This window comes from Saccostrea echinata, unplaced genomic scaffold (genome assembly GCF_033153115.1).
Source record: "Saccostrea echinata isolate AGI-Se365-2 ecotype Australia unplaced genomic scaffold, CSIRO_AGI_Sech_v1 ptg000060l, whole genome shotgun sequence".
NCBI lineage: Eukaryota > Metazoa > Mollusca > Bivalvia > Ostreida > Ostreidae > Saccostrea > Saccostrea echinata.
The window spans coordinates 5,063,650-5,089,377 of record NW_026889809.1 but is presented as its reverse complement, the minus strand read 5'-3'; the positions used below and the strand labels follow the sequence as shown (position 1 = coordinate 5,089,377).

At 34.8% G+C, this 25,728-nt stretch overlaps 2 protein-coding genes across 3 annotated transcripts; one reads left to right on the top strand and one right to left on the bottom strand.

Annotated features, from left to right (window-relative positions):
* Positions 1 to 15,611, bottom strand: LOC133175059 (uncharacterized). Of its 2 annotated transcripts, XM_061310165.1 has the most exons (7): positions 15,512 to 15,611; positions 14,023 to 14,304; positions 12,842 to 13,009; positions 5,367 to 5,615; positions 2,239 to 2,319; positions 1,754 to 1,829; positions 1 to 1,158 (listed from the first exon to the last, which is right to left on the bottom strand). In XM_061310165.1, exons 1-7 carry the CDS (start codon positions 15,552 to 15,554, stop codon positions 471 to 473), a joined length of 1,587 nt encoding a protein of 528 aa, XP_061166149.1. In that variant the 5' UTR covers positions 15,555 to 15,611; the 3' UTR covers positions 1 to 470. The 2 variants fall into 2 exon arrangements, with proteins under 2 accessions (XP_061166149.1, XP_061166150.1); XM_061310166.1 differs by lacking the exon at positions 5,367 to 5,615 and having other exon boundaries at positions 7 to 1,158; positions 15,512 to 15,609.
* Positions 15,612 to 16,165: 554 nt separating this feature from the next.
* Positions 16,166 to 17,898, top strand: LOC133174993 (something about silencing protein 10-like). The gene has a single exon (XM_061310085.1). It carries the CDS (start codon positions 16,181 to 16,183, stop codon positions 17,714 to 17,716), a length of 1,536 nt encoding a protein of 511 aa, XP_061166069.1. The 5' UTR covers positions 16,166 to 16,180; the 3' UTR covers positions 17,717 to 17,898.
* Positions 17,899 to 25,728: the final 7,830 nt, after the last annotated feature.

Here is a 25,728-nt window from a genome sequence, read left to right as displayed (position 1 = left end):
ATGTATACATGGCACAAATACTTACAAAATTTATAAAACCGATTTGAAATATATCAACAATTGTGCATGCCAAGAGTAAGTAAATAAAATTCATTGCTATATCAAAATTTGTAATTTTTTACACTATTACACATAAACCATGCATCCAAATCAAAACTTTTTTTGTTACTCACATATGCCAATATGTATTGCCAATTATATAAAAATGCTCAACTTTGATGAGGATAGTTCAGATTTGGAACAGACCAGCAGATGTAACTGTATTTCCCAAAACAGCATTACTTATCAGTTTATCAAATAGTTCTTCATAAAATTTCATTATTATATATTTATCAATTATACTATATTAAATTCAGATATTTTTTCCTCTACATATTTCTACTAAAACAAACAAGGAATTGAAGGTTTTGCCTAACATAACACAGTCAAATGATTAACAGAACACATTAAAGTTAAATTCTGCTATGAACTTAACGAATTTCATCATACAAGGGGTCCTTATCTGCCCCCATTAACTCTGTGTCACTGTCACTGTGAAGGGTGGACCTGGGACTCATGTACCCATCTTCGTCTACCTCAAACCCCTCCTGCCTGTTCATGTAAGTGGATTCCTTTGATTGTGAAGATAATGTGCTGGTCAGTTCCAATGTTCCCTCACGCAGATTCTCCAAACTGTTAGCATACACTGGGAGGGGCATCGGTTCTCTGTCCACTCCCAGGTTTGAAGGTTTGCTTGGATCCACCACTCGACTGGCTTCTACCAGACGATTTGTCTCCTTTGCTTTGTTTGCAGTACTCATATCTACATAATGGTTCTCTGTTGTGTCAGGAGGATTTTTGGTGTCAGGCGGTATAGCCACGTGAGTGAGGTTATTTAGCTTTTTGAGATCACTTTCCTCTGACATTCCTCCACAGCAGGCATTCTCCTGGTGATCCCCAGAATCAGACCTCGGTACCTGAATGTCTAACACTGTCCCGCTGAAGCAGTTGACACCATGATTCACTTGCTTGTTGACCTCCTCATACAGACGATTCATCTCGTTAGTGTCCATGTATACATTGCTAGCCACATTCCCATCCTGTCCACTATTGGACACTCGAGAGTAAGCAAGATTCTGGAACTGAACTGAGGGTTCTTCAAACTTTTTCTGCCTTCTCCTACAAATATATGTTTGTAATGTAAATGAGTTATTCCCCTTCCCATCACATTCACAAAAAAACAAGGTTCAACATGCAAAAAATAATCTATATCATAATACATGTGTATAGAGTCAGATCATTTTAAGTTGTCTCTAAATAGAATAAATAATTGATAGCTCCACAAGATGTTCAAACTGAAGTCTTTTGCAACTGACTCCTGTGTTACAACATATTTTAAAAGGCATTTAACATTTAAAGCTATACAGTACGTGAAATTTGGCATATATTTGACAACTTAATTTACCAATGAATGTTTGATGCAATAAAAAATGATTTTCTCAAAAAAAAAAAATTATCAATTTCAACTTGCTAATTAAGATATCACACACTCAGTGAGCAAGATAGTTAGCAAAGGTTTCAAGAACATTTATGGTATTAAATTATTTGTTTACAATACTGATGAACAAATGAAATGTGCTTGACACAACTTCCTATTAGGATGCAAGAAAACTTTCTTTTATTCTATTGATTCAAGAATCTCTTTTATGTAATCCATTTTTTGTTCACGATCAGGCATTATTTTGACCATATCAGTTTAAATATTTATATTTACCTTCTTAACAAAAGAGTTCCAATGGCACCTATCAAAATGAGAATAGCTCCTCCTACAATAATGCCTGCTAAAATTCCTGAAAACATATAAATTTCAAAATCTTAATACATTGAGTTTTTTTTTGTTTTTTTTTTTTTGTTTTTTTGTTTTACTGAAGTAAGAAGATCAATTAATAAAGATAGGTTTTGATCATAATTTAAAAAAAAAAAAAAAAAAAAAAAAAAAAATGACTCATTTATACACAATGTATATCAATCTCAGAATACTTATATCTTACCTGTGTCACTTCCAGTACAGTCTGATTCAGACTCAGAATACTTATATCGTACCTGTGTCACTTCCAGTACTGTATGATTCAGACTCAGAATACTTATATCTTACCTGTGTCACTTCCAGTACTGTCTGATTCAGACTCAGAATACTTATATCTTACCTGTGTCACTTCCAGTACTGTCTGATTCAGACTCAGAATACTTATATCTCACCTGTGTCACTTCCAGTACTGTCTGATTCGGACTCTCCGCCCACCACTGAGCTGACGGAACCCTCGCCTTGATTCAGCTTATCTGCAAGTACAATACTAGTGATTAGAACTTAAACAAAGTCTCTATGAAATAACAATTTCAGCAATAAAAAGAAACAGCAAATATGTTTCTTCATTCATATCATATGTACATATATTATAATGTAAGTAGGAAATTGTGTACAATACAAGCTTTCATAGAGACTCTTTCAATTCTTAAATACTTAAAATTCATGTTGAATCTCCCAAATCTACCAAAAACAAAAACTTTCTGTGTATGATATATTCATGGTTTTCAGTGATTTGTTTTCAGTTATTTTCATATTCATTCACTCAATTAACATTCTGGGGTTTTTTTTTGCAAGAAGCCTTTGAACTGTAATTAATGGATCATTAATATTGTATATATATAAGTCATCCTGGTCCATTTGTATGTGATTTTTGCTGCTAATCAAAATCTTTTCCTTATTTCTGAGGATTTCTTTGTTCATATAGTGTGCCTTATAGGAAAAACTGCTGTTTATATCATCAATGTAATCAAATATGAGCTCAAATTATTATCAGATTTAAACAAATCAATGAACACTGACTAATGAACTTTAAAATGGCACTGGTATTCTACAATTCTAAGTATAATGGACATGCTGTTAGTATCAAATCTTGATGGCAACATGACATTTCTTTTTACTGTTTTTAGGTTGGTACATGCTAGAAATGTCTTTAATGTGCATATTAATTAATTGAATCAATTTGACTAAACATATACAGTAAAACAAGGTATTATAGCAAACACGCTTATAATGAATTGACGCTACAGCGAAGTGATTTTCATTCCCAGTGACTTTATTATATATTTTAAACTTGACGGATTATAGCGAATTACACTTATGATGAAGCAACATCGTAAATCCCTGGCACTTCATTATAAGCGTGTTTTACTGTACGTGTATTGCAGGTAAGGATTTGCATTCCATACATAAAATCATTTCATTTCCAGAAAACTGCAAAAATATAATTCCGATGAGCAGTGGAATTCACCAGACTAGTAGTACTAGGGTATTAATACTAGTTGTAATTTTTCATATCGAGTGGACAGTTCTTTCATATATAATAAACAAGTTTATATTTTCTTTATGTGTGAGTCTCAGTGCCCCATTTTCACATTTTGTATGCAATACTATGCATTGCTATAATTAAAGAGGCTCAATGTTTATCCCCCCCCCCCCCACCTTCCCCTGTCAGCAGCAGAGGCTAAAATAAAAAAAAAAAAAGGAAATCATATAGAAGCTTGGTATTTGTTCATTTTTTTTTTTTTTCAATTTTAACCATAAGTCCTGCACTTTTTAAGCAGACTCAATGCAATATATGAATAATTTTGAACATGCACCAACTGCACATACATGTAACATGTGTAAATAATTTTCTTCCAGAACATACTGGGTAGAATTTTCCCCTGAAACAGATCTATTACAAACATACACATGTTAATGCAGCAGCCATGACCCTCTCTGCAGTGTTCCCCAACAGAGTGGGAGGGTCTTATCTTGAGGTTATCAGAGTCGCACTTAATTGATTGCAGCCCCTCCTCAAACAGTGTGGGAGTTTTATTAAGAAAAATCCAAAACATGTAATTTGATATACAGAGACTCTCCAAGGTCATTTAGAAAAGTACTGCACAATGCATGCAACACTTAACAAGTCTAAGTAATGTTTTATAAGGAACAGGAAAATGCCAATAAGTGTGGGCTAAAATAAAATACATGCATACTTAAATTCCATTAATTTTTAAATCTCCTCTGTGACATTCTTTCATGGTGCCCTAATGTACTAACGAAATTAAAATTAAACTGGGAGATGTCTTTATCAGTTTATGCTCTACATTTATAGGACATGTTAGAAAAGTTAACATTCAATCATCAAAAATACTTCAATCAGCATGATCAGAACCCAGAATCATCTATAGTCCAAGTTCTCATACTTGTTCTATAATTATCTGGAAATTCCAAAATTTAATCTAAAAAGAACGAGCTTCTTAGGCCTTCTTGATGCTTATCTTGATGCTTTAAACAGTTTTAAAGATAATGCCATATGATATTTTCTATTTTCAGAATACCATTATTCTTTATCAAGCTTTTACAAGTACAGTACTTGATACTCAACAAAAGGACTTATCTGCCACATGAGGACGGAAGAATCTGTATTTTCTCTAAGAAAATACTAAGTTATTTTAAAGTCCCAATAATTCTTCCTGATACACTCACACCTTTATATGCAGTTTTTCTTATTTACTGCAAAGCAGTCCTGATCATGTAATATATTATGTTTCACTAAACAGAGACCAAGTCTTTTGCTTGTTTGCTTAATATTTGTTTCTTTCTTTCAGATCTCTGACGACGACAAATAAATGTTGCTTCTCTGGGAGAAAAAAAAATAAATTCACACTCTGGCTGGGATAAAAAAAAATTGTATAACAATTAAATATTTACTGATTTAGGAAAACCATTGGTTAAAAAGAAGGTAGTCTTTCCAATTCCCCAAAAAACCAAACATGTACACTGTATACACTTAAAGATACAAAAAAAAAAAGCACACAAAATAACATGCAACAACAAAAAATGCTAATAGCTTCCAGTGCTCATGCAATATCAATAATATCAAAATATCCATGTATCTCTGAACTTGCATTCATGCAAAATATACCAAGTAATGTGTCTCAAAATTATAAATTTTCATTGAAGTATCAAATTTTGGGGGTAAATCAATTTTAAAGAGATACTTGAATTATTCAGCAAAAGCATTAATTCAGATTTTAGATATATGTACATGTACATGTATACTGTCCATTGGCAAATAATCAGTTATCACAATGGTTTTAATTTCACTATGTTCGTGATTCATCATTTTTCCGCGAAATTGAACACATAGTGAATGCTATCATTAGTTTTTAAAAATGTTTAAATGCTTAAATATGAAATTCAAATTAATTTCTTGCAGCGTGAAATCAAAACCATCGCGATTGGTACTTTTTGAGAAATCGTGAAATTTTAACACCGTGGAATTAAAACGACTTCCAGTATATTAAACAATTACCTGCAATAATGCCATTCTTCTCAAATTTAATATTTGTGTGGTCAAACTTAACTCCTAAGTCCACAGCCTGTACAGTCAAGTTAGATTTGTCCTCAACGGTTTTGGACATACTAACACTTGTAGTGGGACTAACAATTGTAGTACTAGTGCTGGTAGTACTAGTAGTGGTTGTACTAGGGATGGTTGTAGTGGTAGTACTAGTAGTAGTACTAGTTGAAGTACTTGTGGTAGTTGTTGGAGGCAGCTTCCCTAATATCAGAAAGTCAATTAGCAAAGAAAAATAGGGCTGTCATTGATGAATTCACAAAATTTACTGAATATCAGAAGAGCACTAGATGTACAATATGAACATTTTAGTGGCCATGCAATTCTTAGATAAAGAACAAGCCATTTAGAAATGAAGTTTCAATTCAGAATAATGATCAGAGTCTGAAATTTTCAATTCATGTAACCAGAGCAAGAAACTCACTCGCCAACTTCAAGAGTTCAGTTATTTGATTTTTCTCAATGACAAATTTAAAAAAAATAACAGTTCTCCAGGAAAAATCTCAATCGACATGTATTATAATTCATACAGTATCCTCTCCAATATACAGTATTAATTTCTCAAATGTCTATTTATGTGAGATTGAGTCAATCAATATTCAGGGTAAAGTGATACAGCATTAGTATTAGTTGTGCATGGTCTGGCAAATTAAATTACAATATACACATTGTAGTAAATAGCTTTATACAGGTATACAACTCAGAACAAGTGTAGCAGGAAAGTCAAGCATTACTACAGAAGTTACCAAGAGCTTCCCTAGCTGTTTAAGAACAACCAGCTTCACATGCATGTCTTGCAAGCCATGGGCTTCACATAGATTTTTATAATTATAAATATGAACAATGGGCTTCACATGGATTTTTATAATTATAAATATGAACAATGGGCTTCACATGCCTCAGATTCACATTATATGATCACACAGTGCAGGCTTCAGAATTAATATTAGGAATAGATGGGGAAAGTTGATCTTTTTTTCCTGTAATTCTCATCCAACTTCTTTTCAGGGGAAACAAAAGTTTTGATAGCTTTACACAGGGTGACACAGGAGTACTTTAGTATTAAATGAAAGTACATTACACCAGCTGTAGTTGAATTGTTCCTCGATCACCACTTTGGAAGTACAAAGTGATAAAATGATTCGGAAACCCTGAAGTGGTTACGATCTCCTAGATAATTCTATTGTATGAGGAACAAGTGTTTTAACTCTTGTTTAATAATAGTTTCAATACGTCACATCAAAACTTCAGTTCTATACAAAGAACACCAAGCTTTTTCAACATTCATTAATGTAAAAGACTACATTTCAAGCAAGTCTCTGTGTTAATTTTACATCTAACTTATTAAAACTACCGATACTTGGGCATGTTGAGATTGATAAAAACATTTTAAATTAAAAGCAAACCTTATATTAAAATCTGAATTTAATTTTTCTCAAATATTGAAAAAAAAAAAAAAAATTACCTTTGGTAATTTTTGTCTGAATTTTTTAGCAACCAGGAAAACTAATTTAATGATTAATAAAAAAACCTTTACATGTATATTAATTCATTTAATAATTAAAATCATCCAGTAAATTAAAGATTACCAAATAATGACCAAGTTGACAACCGGTTCAATGTGCATGTACATGTATTATTTAAGATATATTTCTTCAGTAAACATAATTGGTAAAACTTGGTTATAGCAAAGTCCTGAAGACTCATGCATTTACTTTGTTTTATCTGCAATTTGTTACATCCACATAACAAATTCATTAAAGTTTATATATATCGAATTTGCAATATGCATCTTTTTCCTCAAGTATCCGTGAATTTTCTTTATCCATGTTAGTACTAAACGAGTTTTACTGTACGACCTGGTATTAAAATTCTAAGAAATCAACCTACATGTATGTCATGATGTTTCCCCCTCCCTCCCCCAGAGAAATCTTGAGTATTTATTGTTAAAACCAAGCCAAGTGGAGAAGGAGTCACATGGGGTACTTGAACCACTCTTTGACACCAACAACTGTTAACTGCGGAATTCACTGAACTCTAGAATTTTAACCTGATGACAGAAAACCCTACTTAGGAACTTAAGTGATGATCTGCAGACTAACTATAACATGTATAAGTTTGTGAGTTAAGTTTTCTCAAGTGGTACTGCATAATTATAACACAGTTTCTATAAAATAAAAAGCTCTTCTGTTTACTGTCAGGTTTCAAAAAAAGTGTAGGGAAAATTTTAGATTCAAATGATTTCAATATTAGGCATGTGCAAGTAGGAGGATAAAATGTATGGCATTCAGGATCAGAGTGTTTCTTTTTTCATTGTTCCAGTTCACTGAATGTCCAAGGACAAATCTCTTTAAGATATTTGACACTTTCCTAACATTTGTATTGTAAGTGAGTAAAATAATTACAGATACAATATTGTTACACCATTATGACAACATCACTAGAAAACAGCCATAGTGAGATTTGTATATGAATCACCAATGGCTGTTTGCAGTTCCGAATCAATACTTGGACAAATAAGTTACACACAGGAGAAAACGCTGATGAACATGATGAAGTCAGAAGAATTGTGAAACTCCGCAAAATATGAGGCAATTGGTTTCTGAAATACTTCCAGAATATAATGGCATTATCATGCTCAATGTATACGTAGGCGTTTTTGGAGAAGCATAAAATTGATCAAGAACTCTTAATCATGAATCATAGAGAACTAAGAAGTTCTTGGACATTTGAAGTTAATCAACATGAAATTCTTTATTTTCCAAACTATTCATAGAAGTCAACATATTACTCTAATCCACTCAGCCCTGTCTACATTGTTTTAAATCTGAATAAGTCAACCTACTTACAAAAATTAAATTTGATAAAGATTATGTTTCTTCTGTTTTCCTATTTTTCCCCCCTATTACAATGTATTTTTCAAGTTAAGTAAATGGGGGGGGGGGGGGGGGGGAGGGGGTTGGTGATTAACAACAAAAACATCTTTTTAATAACATACTAAAATATATAAAATGTCTATTTTCATGAACAATTAATTTTAGTATGCATAATAATAAAGTTTTGAGTGCTTAGGAGATGACATTTACTTTTAACTTGAAACTAAAAGTTCTTTCAAATTGATTTTTAAAGACCCCCATCTCTTTCAAAATCTTTTCTCCCACAGCCGACTCTAAGGCCAAAAAAAATAATAGTCTTGTTTCCTGCTACCCGACCTACCCTATTTTTTTGCACCCGACCCTAAAGTTTTTTTTTTAAGTTTTGGAAGAAAAAAATTGGGAATTTCCGGAATTTCATCTTTCTGTCACCGTAATCGGTTTCCATGTTAACACAAAACAAGCATTTCATGAAATTCTTGTTTTAAATATGGACTTTCATAAAATACCACTTGAGTTGTGCATAAAAAGACAAGATCGAAATTTAATTTTAGAAGATAATATTGACCTGTGACATGTTCAATTTTATCTTGTATTAGTTCATATCCAAAACATAGGTAATCAAAGATTACGAAGCTCACCTCGACGAAGGTTATCTATAAGTAAGGCAAATCTCACATCATATTTTTTCTAGTTAGTGTACATCCCAAGATCAATATCTATACAAGTTTGGTTTAAGAAGGACTTATAATTACTTGGAAATAGACCTGCTCAAAAAACTTTAACCTGGTCACTCATCTAGAAAATCTAGGTCAGATTCAGCATCCGAAGCAAGTGTGTAGTGTACATCCCTAGATGCATCATCCATGCAAGTTTGGTCCAGGTAAGGCTTATAGTTACTTGGGAATGGACCTGCTCCAAAAACTTTAACCTGGTCACTCATCTGGAAAATCTAGGTCAGATCCAGCATCCGAAGCAAGTGTGGTAGTGTCCATCCCTATATGCATCATCCATGCAAGTTTGGTTCAGGTAGGGCTTATAGTTACTTGGGAAAGGATCTGCTCCAAAAACTTTAACCTGGTCACTCATCTGGAAAATCTAGGTCAGATTCAGCATCTGAAGCAAGTGTGGTAGTGTCCATCCCTAGATGCATCATCCATGCAAGTTTGGTCCAGGTAGGGCCTATAGTTACTTGGGAATGGACCTGCTCCAAAAACTTTAACCTGGTCACTCATCTGGAAAATCTAGGTTAGATTCAGCATCTGAAGCAAATGTGGTAGTGTCCATCCCTAGATGCATCATCCATGCAAGTTTGGTCCAGGTAGGGCTTATAGTTACTTGGGAATGGACCTGCTCCAAAAACTTTAACCTGGTCACTCATCTGGAAAAATCTAGGTCAGATCCAGCATCCGAAGCAAGTGTGGCAGTGTCCATTCTAGATGCATCATCTATGCAAGTTTGGTTCAGGTAGGGCGTATAGTTACTTGGGAATGGATCTGCTCCAAAAATCTTTAACCTGGTCACTCATCTGGAAAATCTAGGTCAGATTCAGCATCCGAAGCAAGTATGGTAGTGTCCATCCCTAGATGCATCATCCATGCAAATTTCGTTCAGGTAGGGCCTATAGTTACTTGGGAATGGATCTGCTCCAAAAACGTTAACCTGGTCACTCATCTGGAAAATCTAGATTAGATTCAGCATCCGAAGCAAGTGTGGTAGTGTCCATCCCTAGATGCATCATCCATGCAAGTTTGGTCCAGGTAGGGCTTATAGTTACTTGGGAATGGATCTGCTCCAAAAACTTTAACCTGGTCACTCATCTGGAAAATCTAGGTCAGATTCAGCACCCGAAGCAAGTGTGTAGTGTTCATCCCTAGATGCATCATCCATGCAAGTTTGGTCCAGGTAGGGCTTATAGTTACTTGGGAATGGACCTGCTCCAAAAACTTTAACCTGGTCACTCATCTGGAAAATCTAGGTCAGATCCAGCATTCGAAGCAAGTGTGGTAGTGTCCATCCCTAGATGCATCATCCATGCAAGTTTGGTTCAGGTAGGGCTTATAGTTACTTGGGAATGGATCTGCTCCAAAAACTTTAACCTGGTCACTCATCTGGAAAATCTAGGTCAGATCCAGCATCCGAAGCAAGTGTGGTAGTGTCCATCCCTAGATGCATCATCCATGCAAGTTTGGTCCAGGTAGGGCTTATAGTTACTTGGGAATGGACCTGCTCCAAAAACTTTAACCTGGTCACTCATCTGGAAAATCTAGGTCAGATCCAGCATCCGAAGCAAGTGTGGTAGTGTCCATCCCTAGATGCATCATCCATGCAAGTTTGGTCCAGGTAGGGCTTATAGTTACTTGGCAATGGATCTGCTCCAAAAACTTTAACCTGGTCACTCATCTGGAAAATCTAGGTCAGATCCAGCATCCGAAGCAAGTGTGGTAGTGTCCATCCCTAGATGCATCATCCATGCAAGTTTGGTTCAGGTAGGGCTTATAGTTACTTGGGAATGGATCTGCTCCAAAAACTTTAACCTGGTCACTCATCTGGAAAATCTAGGTCAGATCCAGCATCCGAAGCAAGTGTGGTAGTGTCCATCCCTAGATGCATCATCCATGCAAGTTTGGTCCAGGTAGGGCTTATAGTTACTTGGGAATGGACCTGCTCCAAAAACTTTAACCTGGTCACTCATCTGGAAAATCTAGGTCAGATCCAGCATCCGAAGCAAGTGTGGTAGTGTCCATCCCTAGATGCATCATCCATGCAAGTTTGGTTCAGGTAGGGCTTATAGTTACTTGGGAATGGATCTGCTCCAAAAACTTTAACCTGGTCACTCATCTGGAAAATCTAGGTCAGATCCAGCATCCGAAGCAAGTGTGGTAGTGTCCATCCCTAGATGCATCATCCATGCAAGTTTGGTCCAGGTAGGGCTTATAGTTACTTGGGAATGGACCTGCTCCAAAAACTTTAACCTGGTCACTCATCTGGAAAATCTAGGTCAGATCCAGCATCCGAAGCAAGTGTGGTAGTGTCCATCCCTAGATGCATCATCCATGCAAGTTTGGTCCAGGTAGGGCTTATAGTTACTTGGGAATGGATCTGCTCCAAAAACTTTAACCTGGTCACTCATCTGGAAAATCTAGGTCAGATCCAGCATCCGAAGCAAGTGTGGTAGTGTCCATCCCTAGATGCATCATCCATGCAAGTTTGGTCCAGGTAGGGCTTATAGTTACTTGGGAATGGATCTGCTCCAAAAACTTTAACCTGGTCACTCATCTGGAAAATCTAGGTCAGATCCAGCATCCGAAGCAAGTGTGGTAGTGTCCATCCCTAGATGCATCATCCATACAAGTTTGGTTCAGGTGGGGCGTATAGTTCCTTGGGAATGGACCTGCTCCAAAAACTTTAACCTGGTCACTCATCTGGAAAATCTAGGTCAGATCCAGCATCCGAAGCAAGTGTGGTAGTGTCCATTCTAGATGCATCATCCATGCAAGTTTGGTCCAGGTAGGGCTTATAGTAACTTGGGAATGGGACTTGCTCCTAAAACTTTAACTGGGACGCCGACGCTAACGCCGACGCCGACGCCAACGCCGGGGGTATAGCATAAGCTCATCTCGACTTCGTCGAGGTGAGCTAAAAATGCTGTCGGAAAAAAAAAAAATAAAAATATAAAATAAAATAATTTTCCTACCTACCTACCCTATTTTTTTCAGGCTGGTAGCAGGAAACAAGACTATTATTTTTTTTGGCCTAAGGTAATTTCAAGGATTTTTTTTTTTTTTTTTTTTTGCTAAATTGTTTTGATTTAGTCTACAAATATCTTAAACTTTGTAAAAACAGAACTTCTCCTTAATATTTATGAAAAATATAGTTAAAGCATGCATAACCCTCAGACTCTTTATCTCAAAACATCGACTGCTGAGAAGCAAAAACATAAGAGGGGTCAATATGAAGCCATGAGTACATAATACAGTTAATATGCTGGAATATTATTGAAGTCTAGCCATGAACCAAACTCAGAACCATATGCTGGACTAGAAACATATGTGTAAATTGTCATAGGATTGGGTGTATTGCAAGACCACAATGTATTGGGAATTCATAATGTTCATAACAACTTTAACTCTTTACCATATCAAATGTCAAGACAGAATAGGAACAAATGTCATTAAAAAGCAAAACTCAGAATACATGATTCCAGTTATATCAACAACCAAAGAATGTCACCTGCATAGAATTAAAAGGATAGGTTTAATTTTTTTTTTTTTTTTTAAATTCGATTCATTCTTGACTCTTTTTCTAAATCAGATTATAATACACTGTACCAGTATTCTAAACAAAACATTAATAAGAAACTTTAAAACTTGTTAAACGGTTCATTTCACGCTCCACCTATCCTAACCGCAATTTAAATTAGAAGATCACTGAAGCTATTAGCAATGCGCAACTTGTTACTCTAAAACACAGTTAGTGCCAAAGCAAAAACCAAGAAAGAAATGTGCCAAACACATACCACACACACAAAAAGAAAGAAAATTTAACTCTACTTACGGAACTGGCAGATGAATTTGTACGTGAAGAAAAATGACGAATCACAATGATAGTCATGCCATCTCCAGCCATCGCCCCGTCTCATCAAGGCACAGTCCTCTAAAGAAATGAAGCCCCCCGTCTTACTTGGCTGTCCAGAGGCCCAATAACCCCATGTCAGTCTCTCACCTGAAGACAAAAGAATTTAATTCCAACAGCAAATTTCTATGTATAAGATTCAATTTTCCACCAATATATTCATATGTCAAAATTGTTGTAGAAAAAACTCTATAGTTACTAGAACATAGTCTTAAGATATATTAACTAGAGGTACTACAAGTAAAATGATATCCCCCCCCCCCAAGCCAAGCAACCAACCCATGCAATTTTTTTTTAAAATTTGCTGCATCCAATATTTCCCTCTAACAAACTTGTGGATGAGACATTTCTGTCTGTGACCTTGAACTTTTCCAAATGACCCATATCAAGTTCATGTCATACCCTTTTTTATATGTTATTTTTCTGTGAAATATAAACATGAAAAACTTTCCATGTTTATCCATTATAAAGTTATTGACAACACACAAATTGTACACCTTTTTCTGCCAGTGACCTTAAACTTGCCGGAATGATCTTTAGTCAAGGTCATTACATGCCCTCAGGTCATACCTATATGTAATCTTTATGTCATGACAGGAATGAGCTTTCAATGTTTCTCCATTAGAAAGTTAAGGTCCTGACTCCTGACATGTTTGTATGGTAAAGTCAGACAGACCTATGGAAATTTTATGTTCATGTGCATTAATTGTTCTAACTTGTAAACATTGAAATGATTCATCATGTTCATAGTGTGTGTATTCATGTAGTACATGGCAAGTACATTGAAAATTATATGTCAACAAGTCAATGAAATGGTCAAGGCTATATCTTATCATGCAAAACACAAGCCTGGTAATAAACTGAAATACACATTTACGCTGCGTGTTCAGTTAGCTCCCATGCATGGCCAAGCCAAATTTTTTCACAGCAGTGTCACGGGATTTTTGTTCTCATAAAATAACTGTGCAAGCTGACATTCAGAACAAAACATTGTAGCAATGTTATTAGGGACAATTTCAGATAACTAATAACATTAAATGCACAAAACAATACTACATATCTATTTTTTTTTTAAATAACTTTAGCTTTGAATTGTACATTACCATTGGTCCACTGCCATCCGCGACCATGTCTGTCATGAGCCCCTATCCACACTCCATTATTTCTCCATCTTAGGACTGAGTTAAGGGTGTGAATGACAAAACTCATTTTATTCCAGTTCTTGATAGAGATCAGCTCACCACCCCAGGCCCAGCACTGACTATTGGCATCCACCCAGGTCTTTTCTGTGTTGACAAATGTATAGCACATCTCTCCATTTTCGGTTTTATATCCTCCAACACGATTAAAGACACTAGGACATCTGTCTAGAGAAGCTAAAGCCCCTACAACCAGAAAATGAATATCAATAACTGTGATTGCATGTACACAAATATAAATTGAAGTTCATAGGTATAGTTCTTCAAAAACAGAACTGTGGTACTTATTAAAACTTCTACAGGATGTCCGCAGTAAAGTGGCATGGATTTTGGGGGGGGGGGGGGGGGGGGGCTTTTTAGGCTTTTGAGAACTTCAAGTGTTCACATATACTTTATCAATGCTACTTCGTCAATTTCCCAAATATCAAGTGAAAAAGATGAAAAGCACAACTTTTATGTGTTAACTTAAAAAAGTCCTTTTGAGTATCTTTCTATTAATTAACTTAATTAACAATATAATAAGCATCACAAATCACAGGTCTTGCTTAATGAAAATACAATACTTAATGAAGATAATAAAAAAAAAAAGTAAAACTTCAGTATCATTTCAACAAACAGACGACCCTTTAAGGATACCTAACACTAACAAAAATGTGATGCATGGATTGATATATACTTTTTGACTGATTTTGGATGGAAATGACATACATAATCAATCCTTAAAATATCGAAAAATCGTAAGTTTTCTTTGGTGCTTAGACATGCAACTTTGTGTTGATTTCTATGTAATTCTATACAAAATTTTGCATTTATATTTGACATTGTTACAAAATTTTCCCATTTTACTTGGAAAGCATTAAAATAGGTTATCTATTTGAATATTAATTTATGAGAAATATTGCTGATTTCTGGAAAAAAAGTTTGTTTGTGTTATTTATCCTTAAGTTAACAAATACATGAACATTTTCTTGTGAATTTTCAAAATTTTGAACTTAACTTTAATCTTGTTAATCAATGTTAACAAACTTGTGTAATTACTTTTATATAGGCTATTCATTTCAGGGAACATTTTTAAAAAAAAATTGAAAATTATTAAAAAGGAGTTGAGTTACATTCATTTCAGAATTGAGGCGACTTTATAAAAAAAAATATAAAGTTAAATATTCGAAAGGAGTGGTGTTCTTTTAAAAGGCACGAAAACTTCCTTCACCACATGATACAAACATTTAATAATTAGACTTTCCACAATAATTTATATCTTATGTACATGGGACTTTTTAACTTAAATTGCGAGATGTTGCAGTTTGTTGATTGATTGATCACCTACAAATACAATATAAACACCATTTTCATCTTCATTACCTTTGATGATGATTAAGTATATTATACCTACCATAAGAAAGAGCTGTCCATAAGATAAGTGCTGAAACAAACATGGTGATTTTTGAAACACACACAACCTCTATCGGCAGTCGTCGCTATATATGTCGTTCACACCATCTCGTCCGATCTATTTACATTTTTTCAGTAGGCGTTCACAATGCCATCTATCCCAGTAAACAGGTAAAAGGGGTAGATAATCCATATTAGAAAAAATAAAACGTACACAAAATAGATTATTATTTATGCATTGATTTGAATCGGTCGAAAAAAAAAACAAATGATTTTTGTAAAACTTTAAAACAATAAGCATAATAAAATTACTAGATCTACAAACTTTTATTTATTTTTTTTTTATTTAATAATATTCGGAATCATAACGCGTTGCTTTTATATTCTAGAAACTCCTTTCATCTGGGGAGTAATTCTTGTAAAATCTTTCTGATCAATTATAAATAAATTAATAATTGATCAAAATTGGAATGCGTTAATTTTAAAAATAAGACAGTTTATAAAAATATATTTTTTTTAAATCTTTAACTTATTTTTTTTATTTGTGTAATCGATGAGGAATTATTTTAACAGAACAGAGAATAAATAACCCCTCCTTTCACCATGTGCATGTGTTTTTGTGTGGAAACCACTTAACCAGGAAAGTAATCGACATAAATTAACTGAAAACATGCCCAGAAGACCAAGAAAGAAGGAACTGGTGAATATTGATAACTATGACTCTGATGATGAGAGGAAATATTCCAGGGAAGCCGTTCCAGACCCCACCCAGGACGATTATTTCCTTGACAAAGTGGATAAAAGCCATGCTGAAAAAGAAAAAATACTACTGGAGAAAGGACTAAAAGATGACGAGCAATATTCATCAGACAGTGACGAGGAAGTTCTTGGCCTTGGGCTGTATGATGAGGAGGAGGATGATTTGCTTAGTGATGATGATATTCAAAACTACAAGAAACAACTGAGGAAACTCAAATTACACAAAATAAAAAATGAAAGGGACAGAGATAGTGAGGGTGTAGGAAAAGATCTCCCAGATCTGAAGGCATGGGGCAAGAAGAGGTCTAAGTACTATGGGGCAGATATAAGTGATGATGACATAGACCTGAGTGGCGAAGAAGAGGAAGAAGGAGCAGCAGTGCTAGAAGAGAGGGAGGCCATGAACTTGCAGAAAAAAATGGCAGCTGAGTTAGAACTTGCAGACTTTCATTTAGGTATGTTTGAGAAGAAAAAGAATGTTACTAATGAGGATGTTAGTACTGGGAAGATCAGCAAGGAATTGTCTGAACTCTCTGCTGAAGAAAAATTACAACTGTTGAAGAAAAAATCTCCAGAAATGTTACCTCTTATAAAAGATTTTGAATCAATGATAAAACGAGCTAAAGACGAGTTTCTTCCTCTATCAAAACTCACAGAAGATGGCAAAATCTCAAGAAATGCATCGGATTACATACAGTGTCAACTTCAACTTATTCTCAACTACTGCACAACTATTAGTTTCTACATGATGCTGAAGGCAAAACATTTACCAGTTCAGAACCATCCAGTCATTAAAAGACTTGTGCAGTACCAAAATTTGATGAAGCAGATGAAGCCAGCAGATGTTAAGTTAAATGCTGAGATAGAAGAAATTCTTAACAAAGTAAGAAATGGAGAGGAGATTATCCTAGAAAATAAGTCCCAACAACCTTCCACATTTATCAGGCCAAGAAGAAGGAGTATGAAGACTGTGAGGGAGAAGGCGATGGAGAGGAAGACGTCTGAGATGGTCTCTAGATCTGATGAAAGTGAAGAAGAGGAAGAGGATGTTCCCACCAAAAGACAAAAGATACAAAATCCACGCTATGAGACAGAAGATGAAAAAGCAGCTTTAGCCCATTATGAAATGATGAAAATGAGGCAAAATTCTGATTCCGAGAATGAAGAGGGAGAAGTACGGGAGGATGATAAAGAAGGAAAATATGAAGACGATGAAGATGGAGGGAAGAGAGCCATTACTTACCAGATCGAGAAAAACAAGGGCTTGACACCTAGCAAGAAAAAGGAGCTGAAAAACCCAAGGGTCAAGCATCGAATGAAATATCGCAAAGCTAAAATTAGGAGGAGGGGCCAGGTACGAGATGTTAGGACAGAGTCATCCCGTTACAGTGGAGAAATATCGGGAATTAGATCCGGGATCAAAAGAGGGATTAAAATGAAAGTGTAGACTTACAATAAAATGTGCATATATATTTTCCTTTGATCATGCATACATTCATATACGTTTGTGTGGGTTACTTTCTAGCATCCTTCAAGAAGGAAGTTTGAAGTTAAATTCCTGAAAGTTTCAAATAATACATGTACATTTATAAACATGATAAAGGGATAAAGCTTTTTGAATTATAATAATAATGTGAATGGAGCTAAAGTTTGAAACTTTAATCTCTATAAATTCTTATGTTCCAGTGCAGAGAAAAAAGGTGTACCCACCCTTATATATAGCATAAGAGGTATATTTATTATTCAGAGAAAGTTTTGATTTATTTTCATACATTTATTTAATTATACATACTAAGTACCCATAATATGATATAATCAGTACACATTATGACGTCATATTATGACATAATTGAAATGAAACAGGTCAACAAAAAAGCTTCTGCGCAAGGGATTAGAGCTGATTGCATATATGCATAGGGATTTCATTGTTCGTGACGTTCTGATGCTTTGCTTGTCAAGAATTTTAAATACTACGTCACATTGTCACCACATCAAAGGAAGTAACCGAGATTGCTTCTCTCCCACGCTAAAGTCGGTCAGCGGTAATACACATCGCCGACGTTTAACTGGGTTCATAAAAGGGGACAGACAGTCCAGTCGTCCTTTTATCGAATATTTCCTGCACAATTAGTATCTTAAATAAAGAAATAGAATACTTATAGGTAATTATTTAATTCTATAGCAAATTTGCACTTTTCAATCCGTCATGATGAAAAGTTGTGCATGGTTCATTGATTACTGAATTTTTTACCTATAAATCCGGATTATTCTCTGATAGTAGTATTTAATCCCAAGTCACTGCTGGAAAAATAGAATTAAATAAGTTTTGAGAGAGATATTCAAGAAGAGGTGGAGTTAATGTAATACAGGCTCGTAGGAAACAAATACACCACGGGGGGGGGGGGGGGGGGGGGGGAGGTGTTAAAAGGAAACAACGAACAGAAATTCATTGATCATGATAAGCATAAAAAGTTGCTACACCTCAGTATTCTTTATTATTTAGGGACACAACCTTACGAATAAGCTTTGTTATCTTTATATTGTACAAGGCTTAAAGAAAAGTCTTCTTTTCCGTATTTTTTCATAAACAAAACAATTAACGGGGTGTGCTTGATTTAGCATGGATCTAATGTACACGTACTTAAGAATGCATTTCTGCCGAGAAGGGAAATTGTATTAATAATTGTCAATATTTATAATTTTTTGTCAAAATGCTAAAAAAAAAATGTACATGTCCTTACCCTTATCTTTCCTTACAAACGCGCGTGCATTATCGTTTCTTTCTTTCTTTCCTTTTCTTTTTTTTTTTTTTTTTTTTTTTTGTTTTTTTTTTTCTTGTTTTTGTTTTTTTTTTGTTTTACGTATAAAGAAATGTTTCAGTATTTCACTCTATTATCATATGTAAAGTGTATCTGTTCTGGGATTTTCTGAGATTTATTTTTGATAGGGAATATTTTGGCAAGATTGTATGTCCCATGGTCCGCATATCGCAAGGACACAAATCAAAAAAAAAATCTCTAGGAGAAAATCGCTTTGAAAAAAATTGGCGCTTTAATTTTTTTAAATTATATAAATTTCAATTCACTTAATCAGTAGGCATAGTTTAAACTAATTATCCTTGCTCCTCCATGGCAGACAAATGCATGTTGTTTTGGGGGGGGGAGTGTGTTTTTATTATTATTATTTACAATACAATGCTTGACGTAAAAAATGGTACGCCAAAACATAATTTCACATTCATAATCATATAAACTTGAGAATGCAAAAAGTACATGTATAACCATATCGATCAGAGCACAATCCGATTTTACATAAATTTGCAAGCATCCCCCATTGGGAGATTCTAAAGAAAACAGGTACGATTTCAGCACCTGCGGGACAAATTCATCACATTTAAATACATTTATTTTAATGACTGCGATGACAGGCAAGTAATATCAGGATGCTAGCCCACTCCCGCGGCCTTTTTTTTCAAACATAGCATAATCTTTTTCTGTTGAAAATGCCACCCCCCCCCTTTTTTTTGCAGTGTAGTCATATTAGGGAAATGAATTTATGAAATTTGGTTTTGAAAAAGTTGGAACCTAATTTTTTGTATTAAATTTTGATTTGGAGGCCTGTTTCACCAACGCCCCCTTAACTTTTTTTTTTTTGGGGGGGGGGGGGGTTATAAATACACGTATACATGTAACACTTCCACGTTCTTGTGCCTAAAATAATTTCCGAATATATGATATTGGAACCCCTTCCCGGCCCAACGAATTATGAATTTTGAGTTCTGTGAAACTTATTTATGATGATTATTATGTATTATGCTTTTTGGGGGCTTGTCAAAATTCTCAAGGTTTTTTTTCTTGTTAGTTATACCCCAACCTCCTCTTTAAAATAAATATGATAAGTACCTGTAGTGAATTGGGGTTTGAAAAAAACGTAGAGCGTAGAAAAGAAGAGGGAAAAGTGAAAGAAAAACAAAAGATCTAGAGTATGGGGTAAAGAAGAGTGTTCTTGTTAAATCCTATATAATACATCTTGAGAAACCGATCTTATATAACGAATGTACTCTTTCAGTTTAATGTAACGGCCGATTAGAGGTGCACTTTCTAGTCTTCACTGAACAACTTGCAATTTGCCATTCAATATTAACCATACTATATGTGAATACAAAATGAATTTAAAGTATTGTTTTAATTAATACTTATACATGTAGTAAATTTATGCTCTTAAATAATGTAAACATAAACGGACTAGTCTAGAGAACAAGTATGAATTAATAAAGCTCATTATACAATAATTATTCGTCGTAATTACAGAATTTAAAAATGAACTTCAATCAATTAAGTTTGAACGTAAACGTATACTGTACGTGTACATAAATTGGCATATTCAAAATTTAGTGCAATCACTGGGTATAGAGCTGTTGGCGAAATCATGAATTAGTGCTATAAATGTCCGTGCTGTATATTGTATTTATAAATGATTTCTTAGCGGTATTCATGAATAAGCGCATCCTTGTCTGCACCAAAGCCGCTAAAATATGAAGCCTGCTTTTTTTAAGTACACATGCAGTTCTTCCCTCTTTATTAATATCTTTCTCAAATAGAGCTCCGTATGCTTAGATATTACTTACCGAGTCCCTTTTTCAGCAGAGATTTGTATGTTTAAAAAAAAAAGTTACAATCTCAGAATCTGGATTGATATGCATAAATTAAGTAATCAATGAATCACACACTACTTTTTATATGCAAATATAAAAAAATCGCTAAGGAATATATGTAACCACCTCACTTTCCATTCATAATGGACTTCATAAAAGATTGCATACAGAAGCTCTTATTTATAATTATTAAAGTATTTTTTATGGGTAATACTCAATAAAATGACAGCTGAACTGTCTTTCTACTTTAGTGAACCCGCTGTATGTTGCAGTTGACCGACTTTAGCATGGGAGAGACGCGCACCCGGTTACTTGCTTTGATGTGGTGACAACGTGACGTAGTATTTAAACTTCTCGACAAGCAAAGCATCAGAACGTCACGAACAGTGAAATCCCTATGCATACATGCAATCAGCTCTATCCTATTTAGAGCTGATTGCATATATGCATAGGGATTTCACTGTTCGTGACGTTCTGATGCTTTGCTTGTCGCGAAGTTTAAATACTACGTCACATTGTCACCACATCAAAGGAAGTAACCGAGTGCACATCTCTCCCACGCTAAAGTCGGTCAACGGTAATACACATCGCCGACGATTAACGGGTTCATAAAAGGGGACAGATAGTCCAGCCGTCCTTTCATCGAATATTTCCTGCACAATTAGTATCTTAAATAATGAAATAGAGTACTTATAGGTAATTATTTAATTCTATAACAAATTTGCACCTTTTCAATCTGTCATATGAAAAGTAGTGCACGATTCATTGATTACTGGATTTTACGTATCAATCCAGGTTATTCTTTGATTGTAGCATTTTATCCCAAATCACTGCTGAAAAGTAGAGTTAAATAAGTTTTGAGAGAGATATTGAAGAAGAGATGGAGTTAATATAATTAACTGGGCGTGCTTGATTTAGCATAGATCTAATGTACTGTAAGAATGCATAGAATAACGAACATTTCTGCCGAGAAGGGAAATTGTATTCATAATTGTCAATATTTATATATTTTTGTCAAAATGCTAAAAAAAAAAAAAAAAAAAAAAACAAACAAACAAACAAACAAAATAAATCATGTACATGTCCCTATCTTTCCTTACAAACGCGTGCATTATCGTTTCTTTCTCTTTTTTTTTCTTTTGACGTATAACGAAATGTTTTAGTACTTCACTCTATTATCATATGTAAAGTGTATCTGATCTGGGATTTTCTTGGATTTATTTTTGATAGGGAATATTTTGACAGGATTGAATGTCCCATGGTCTGCATATCATACTGACACAAATCAAAAATAAATTCTCGGGGGGGGGGGGGGGATCTTTTTGGGAAAAAAATGGCGCTTTAATTTTTTTGTAAATTACATAAATTTCAATTCAATTAATTAGTAGGCAAAGTTTAAACTAATTATCCTTGCTCTTTCACGGCAGACAGATGCATGTTTTTTGGGAGGGTGTGTGTGTATTTTTCTTTTTTTCTCTTTTTTTCTCTTTTTTTTTTTTTTTTTTTTTTTTTTTTTTTTTTTTTTTTTTTTGCTTGACGTAAAAAATGGTACACCAAAACTTAATTTCGCATTCCTATATAAACATGAGAATGCAAACAGTACATGTATAACGTTACCATATCAGAGCACAATCCGATTTTACATGAATTTGCAAGCATCCCCCATGGGGGAGGGGGTTATAAAGAAAACAGGTGCGATTTCTGCACATGCGGGACAAAATCATCACATTTAAATACATCTATCTTAATGACTAGGCGATGCAATTTTTTCTTAATGCGTGCTTTCAAACTTTTAATTTTTGCTTCAATTAACTAATTTGACGTTTTGAGAAAACTGCTTCCTGCATTCACATTTATCACCGATTCGTACCTGAAATGGAAAGTTTATCTTGTACATGTATTAACTAAATCAAACTATAAAAACCAAATGATATTATTTTACATTTCTGTTATGCTACATCAGTTAAGATTGATTATTTGAGAGCAAAAAGTGCAAGGGAAAAATATGCTCCGAATTCAATCCGATTGTTTGTTGTTGTTTTTTTTTGGGGGGTGGGATATACATCAAACAGGTAAGTAATATCAGGATGCTAGCCCACTCCCGCGGCCTTTTTTTCCCAAACAAAGCATAATCTTTTTCTGTTGAAAAAGTTCACTGCCCCCCCCCCCTTTGCAGTGTAGTCAAATCAGGGAAAAGAATTTATGAAATTTGGTTTTAAAAAAGTTGGAACCTACACTCTCCACCAAAATAGGATTTTCAAGTCTGGACAATCCCCCGTTTTTATGATTTTTTTCAAACACAATACTACGTGCCTGGCTGACTAAACGTCTTCATGTTCAATAAAACTTAAAAATTGAATCACTTCTTGTAATTGTAAATTGTATATTAGACTGTAGCAAAAATTCATTAACGCAATACACTTTTGTTACAGCAGTCTGTATAACTTTATACTCACTTTAGGATGAAGTACAAAGTTCGAATCAAATACAACAAAACCCATCAATGCGTGAAATATGGACCCGTTTAGAAATCGCTATTAAGGTTTGTATAGAACAAACCATAATGATAAACCTCTTTTTACTATAACAAATATACAGGGAAGTTGTTAAGCATCGAATTGAAAACCAACTATAGAAACTCGATGTAGATACTAGTAAATATTTTAATCATTTTTTTAAAGCAAGGTATAATCATAAAATCACTAGCGCGCTCCCTTGCGTCGTTTAACTCAGGAATTTGGCAAATTTCCCCTAAAACCTCTTCTTTAAAGGGTACTGTTGGACATCAGATCCTGGAAAAAATATATTATAATGCAATAAAACACGTACTTGCTACCAAAATTCATGCAATATACTAGTAATTTATGTTAAAATGATAATTGATTTGAAGTGTTCACCAAAATGGTAAAGAAGACATATTTAATGACTTTTTATACCTTAAACATAAATACAGGAAGCAAGGTGAGTTTGGGGGTATGCTCTTCCCTTCGATAATTTTGCCAAAATATACATGTACTTTAAATAGAAAACAAAGCTAATTTACAGCTGTGGTTTTTTTTGGGGGGGAGGGGGGAGGGGTGTCAAGGAATTTCTGTTCGGTGTTTCGTTGTATGAGCATCCCCCTCCCGTAAGTGCTTCCTACAGTCTGCAATTTATTAAAATTAACCAACTATTTACCTTTATCAGACTGAGTTTGGGTGCATGAGGCCTGTTGATTTATTCGAGGAAATTTTACTGGAAAAATTTCATTGCTTTCGAGTAAAGATCTGGCAGGATTTAAGGGGCGCTTCGACGTGTATACTTGACTACTACTGCCTCCTCTGTCGAAATTTTCAATAATTTGTTGAAAAGTTTTGCTGGCACCTTCAATGTCGTCTGGAACCTTTCGATTATAAAATTTTTCGAGCTTGGCCAAATCACAATTTACTAAACAGGATTTAGGAACAAATAGTCCATCCCTGGTTTGTAGGAGATATTTTTTCTTGTTGCTGTTTATTAAATGAGCACGCACACGTTGTGAAAACGAGTCATTTGCGAAAACTGCAGCCTTAGAAAGTGATACATATTCAGTATTTTTGGCTTTTAATTCCTTCTCCAGTTTCCGCAGTTGATCATCAGCTTCATCAATTAATTTTCGCTCATCTGGATGTTTCATAACGTCCCCGCATTGCTCAGCACTTTCGCATTTCTCTAATCGACACTGCCGGGCTGTGTGATCGAGTCGAAGATGACAATTCGAACACTGCTTTCCGCGCCCACCATTATTAAAGCTATTCTGATATTTTGATTTCAGGGTCTGAAGGTAGTCTTTAGCACTCAGGATTTTTGTGTTTATTGAGTCTATGTCTTCTTTCTTGTTGTCTAAAGAATGGTCTAATGGGGACTTGTAAGTAAATGTATCCAAAAAGGTTTTTTCATCATCTTCCTCTTTAAATTCAAAGTCGGTAGATATTGTTGAATTGGTATTCTCGCAACGATAACGCAGATCAAATGAATCATTCATACTGACGACACGTTCACTGGCCGCGGAAAAAGGGGTATCAAAATATTTTTCAGCAAAATCCAGACCCTTGCATGCCGGAGGATTTGTGCCTTCGCGACAACTGGATTGGGTTGAAATATCCGACTTTTTACCTTTGGTAAATGGCGAAATCCCTTCCACAACTCTGATGTTTGTTAAAGGTATACCTGATATCGCTTTTGAATTTCGAATGACACGAATAAACCGGTTGAAGTTGTAATCGCATAAATCGACATAATCATTTTGTTCGTCCTTATAACTCATTCTAAGCAATGGCATGCGACCCAGGTACTGTACATGTGCCTTGATTATGCCTTCTAAACCAACATAACCAATGGAGAGCAATTCTCGAACCTCCATACTAATAACTGTGCATCGATCTTCCCCGTAGTACTTGTAGTGAACTTTAATGTCGATCTCGTCATCACCGATCGGCCTTGACAACGCCATCTTCTTTTTCTTGTACTGTAGTCTGTAGACGAATGTCGCGTGTGACGTTGTTGAGAGAAAAAAGTAAAACCAATCATTTTTAAGCTTGTAAGATAACTTACCCGCCGATTTTGGAAGAGTCTATTGCATGAAAGAGGGGGAGGGGGTTTCAAGTCATTTATAAATGCATTAAATATTGCAACATCCATTTTTTTTAAATTTTTTTTTTTGGGGGGGGGAGGGGGTGTAGCATAAAACTTTGCATAAGCGGTGGGGATTTGGAGTAGGCTCAATACGATAGATATAGTCTATACACCCCTCTTGCTATATTCGATGTAAACGCGCGTTGACAAAC

Coding starts and splice junctions, on each gene's coding strand:
- LOC133174993 (XM_061310085.1), top strand. CDS start 16,181: ATGCCCAGAAGACCAAGAAAGAAGGAACTGGTGAATATTGATAACTAT.
- LOC133175059 (XM_061310165.1), bottom strand. CDS start 15,554: ATGTTTGTTTCAGCACTTATCTTATGGACAGCTCTTTCTTATG. Junction 5,616..12,841: donor CAAATTCATCTGCCAGTTCC/GTAAGTAGAGTT, acceptor TTCTGATATTAG/GGAAGCTGCCTCCAACAACT. Junction 1,830..2,238: donor CAGTACTGGAAGTGACACAG/GTGAGATATAAG, acceptor ATATGTTTTCAG/GAATTTTAGCAGGCATTATT.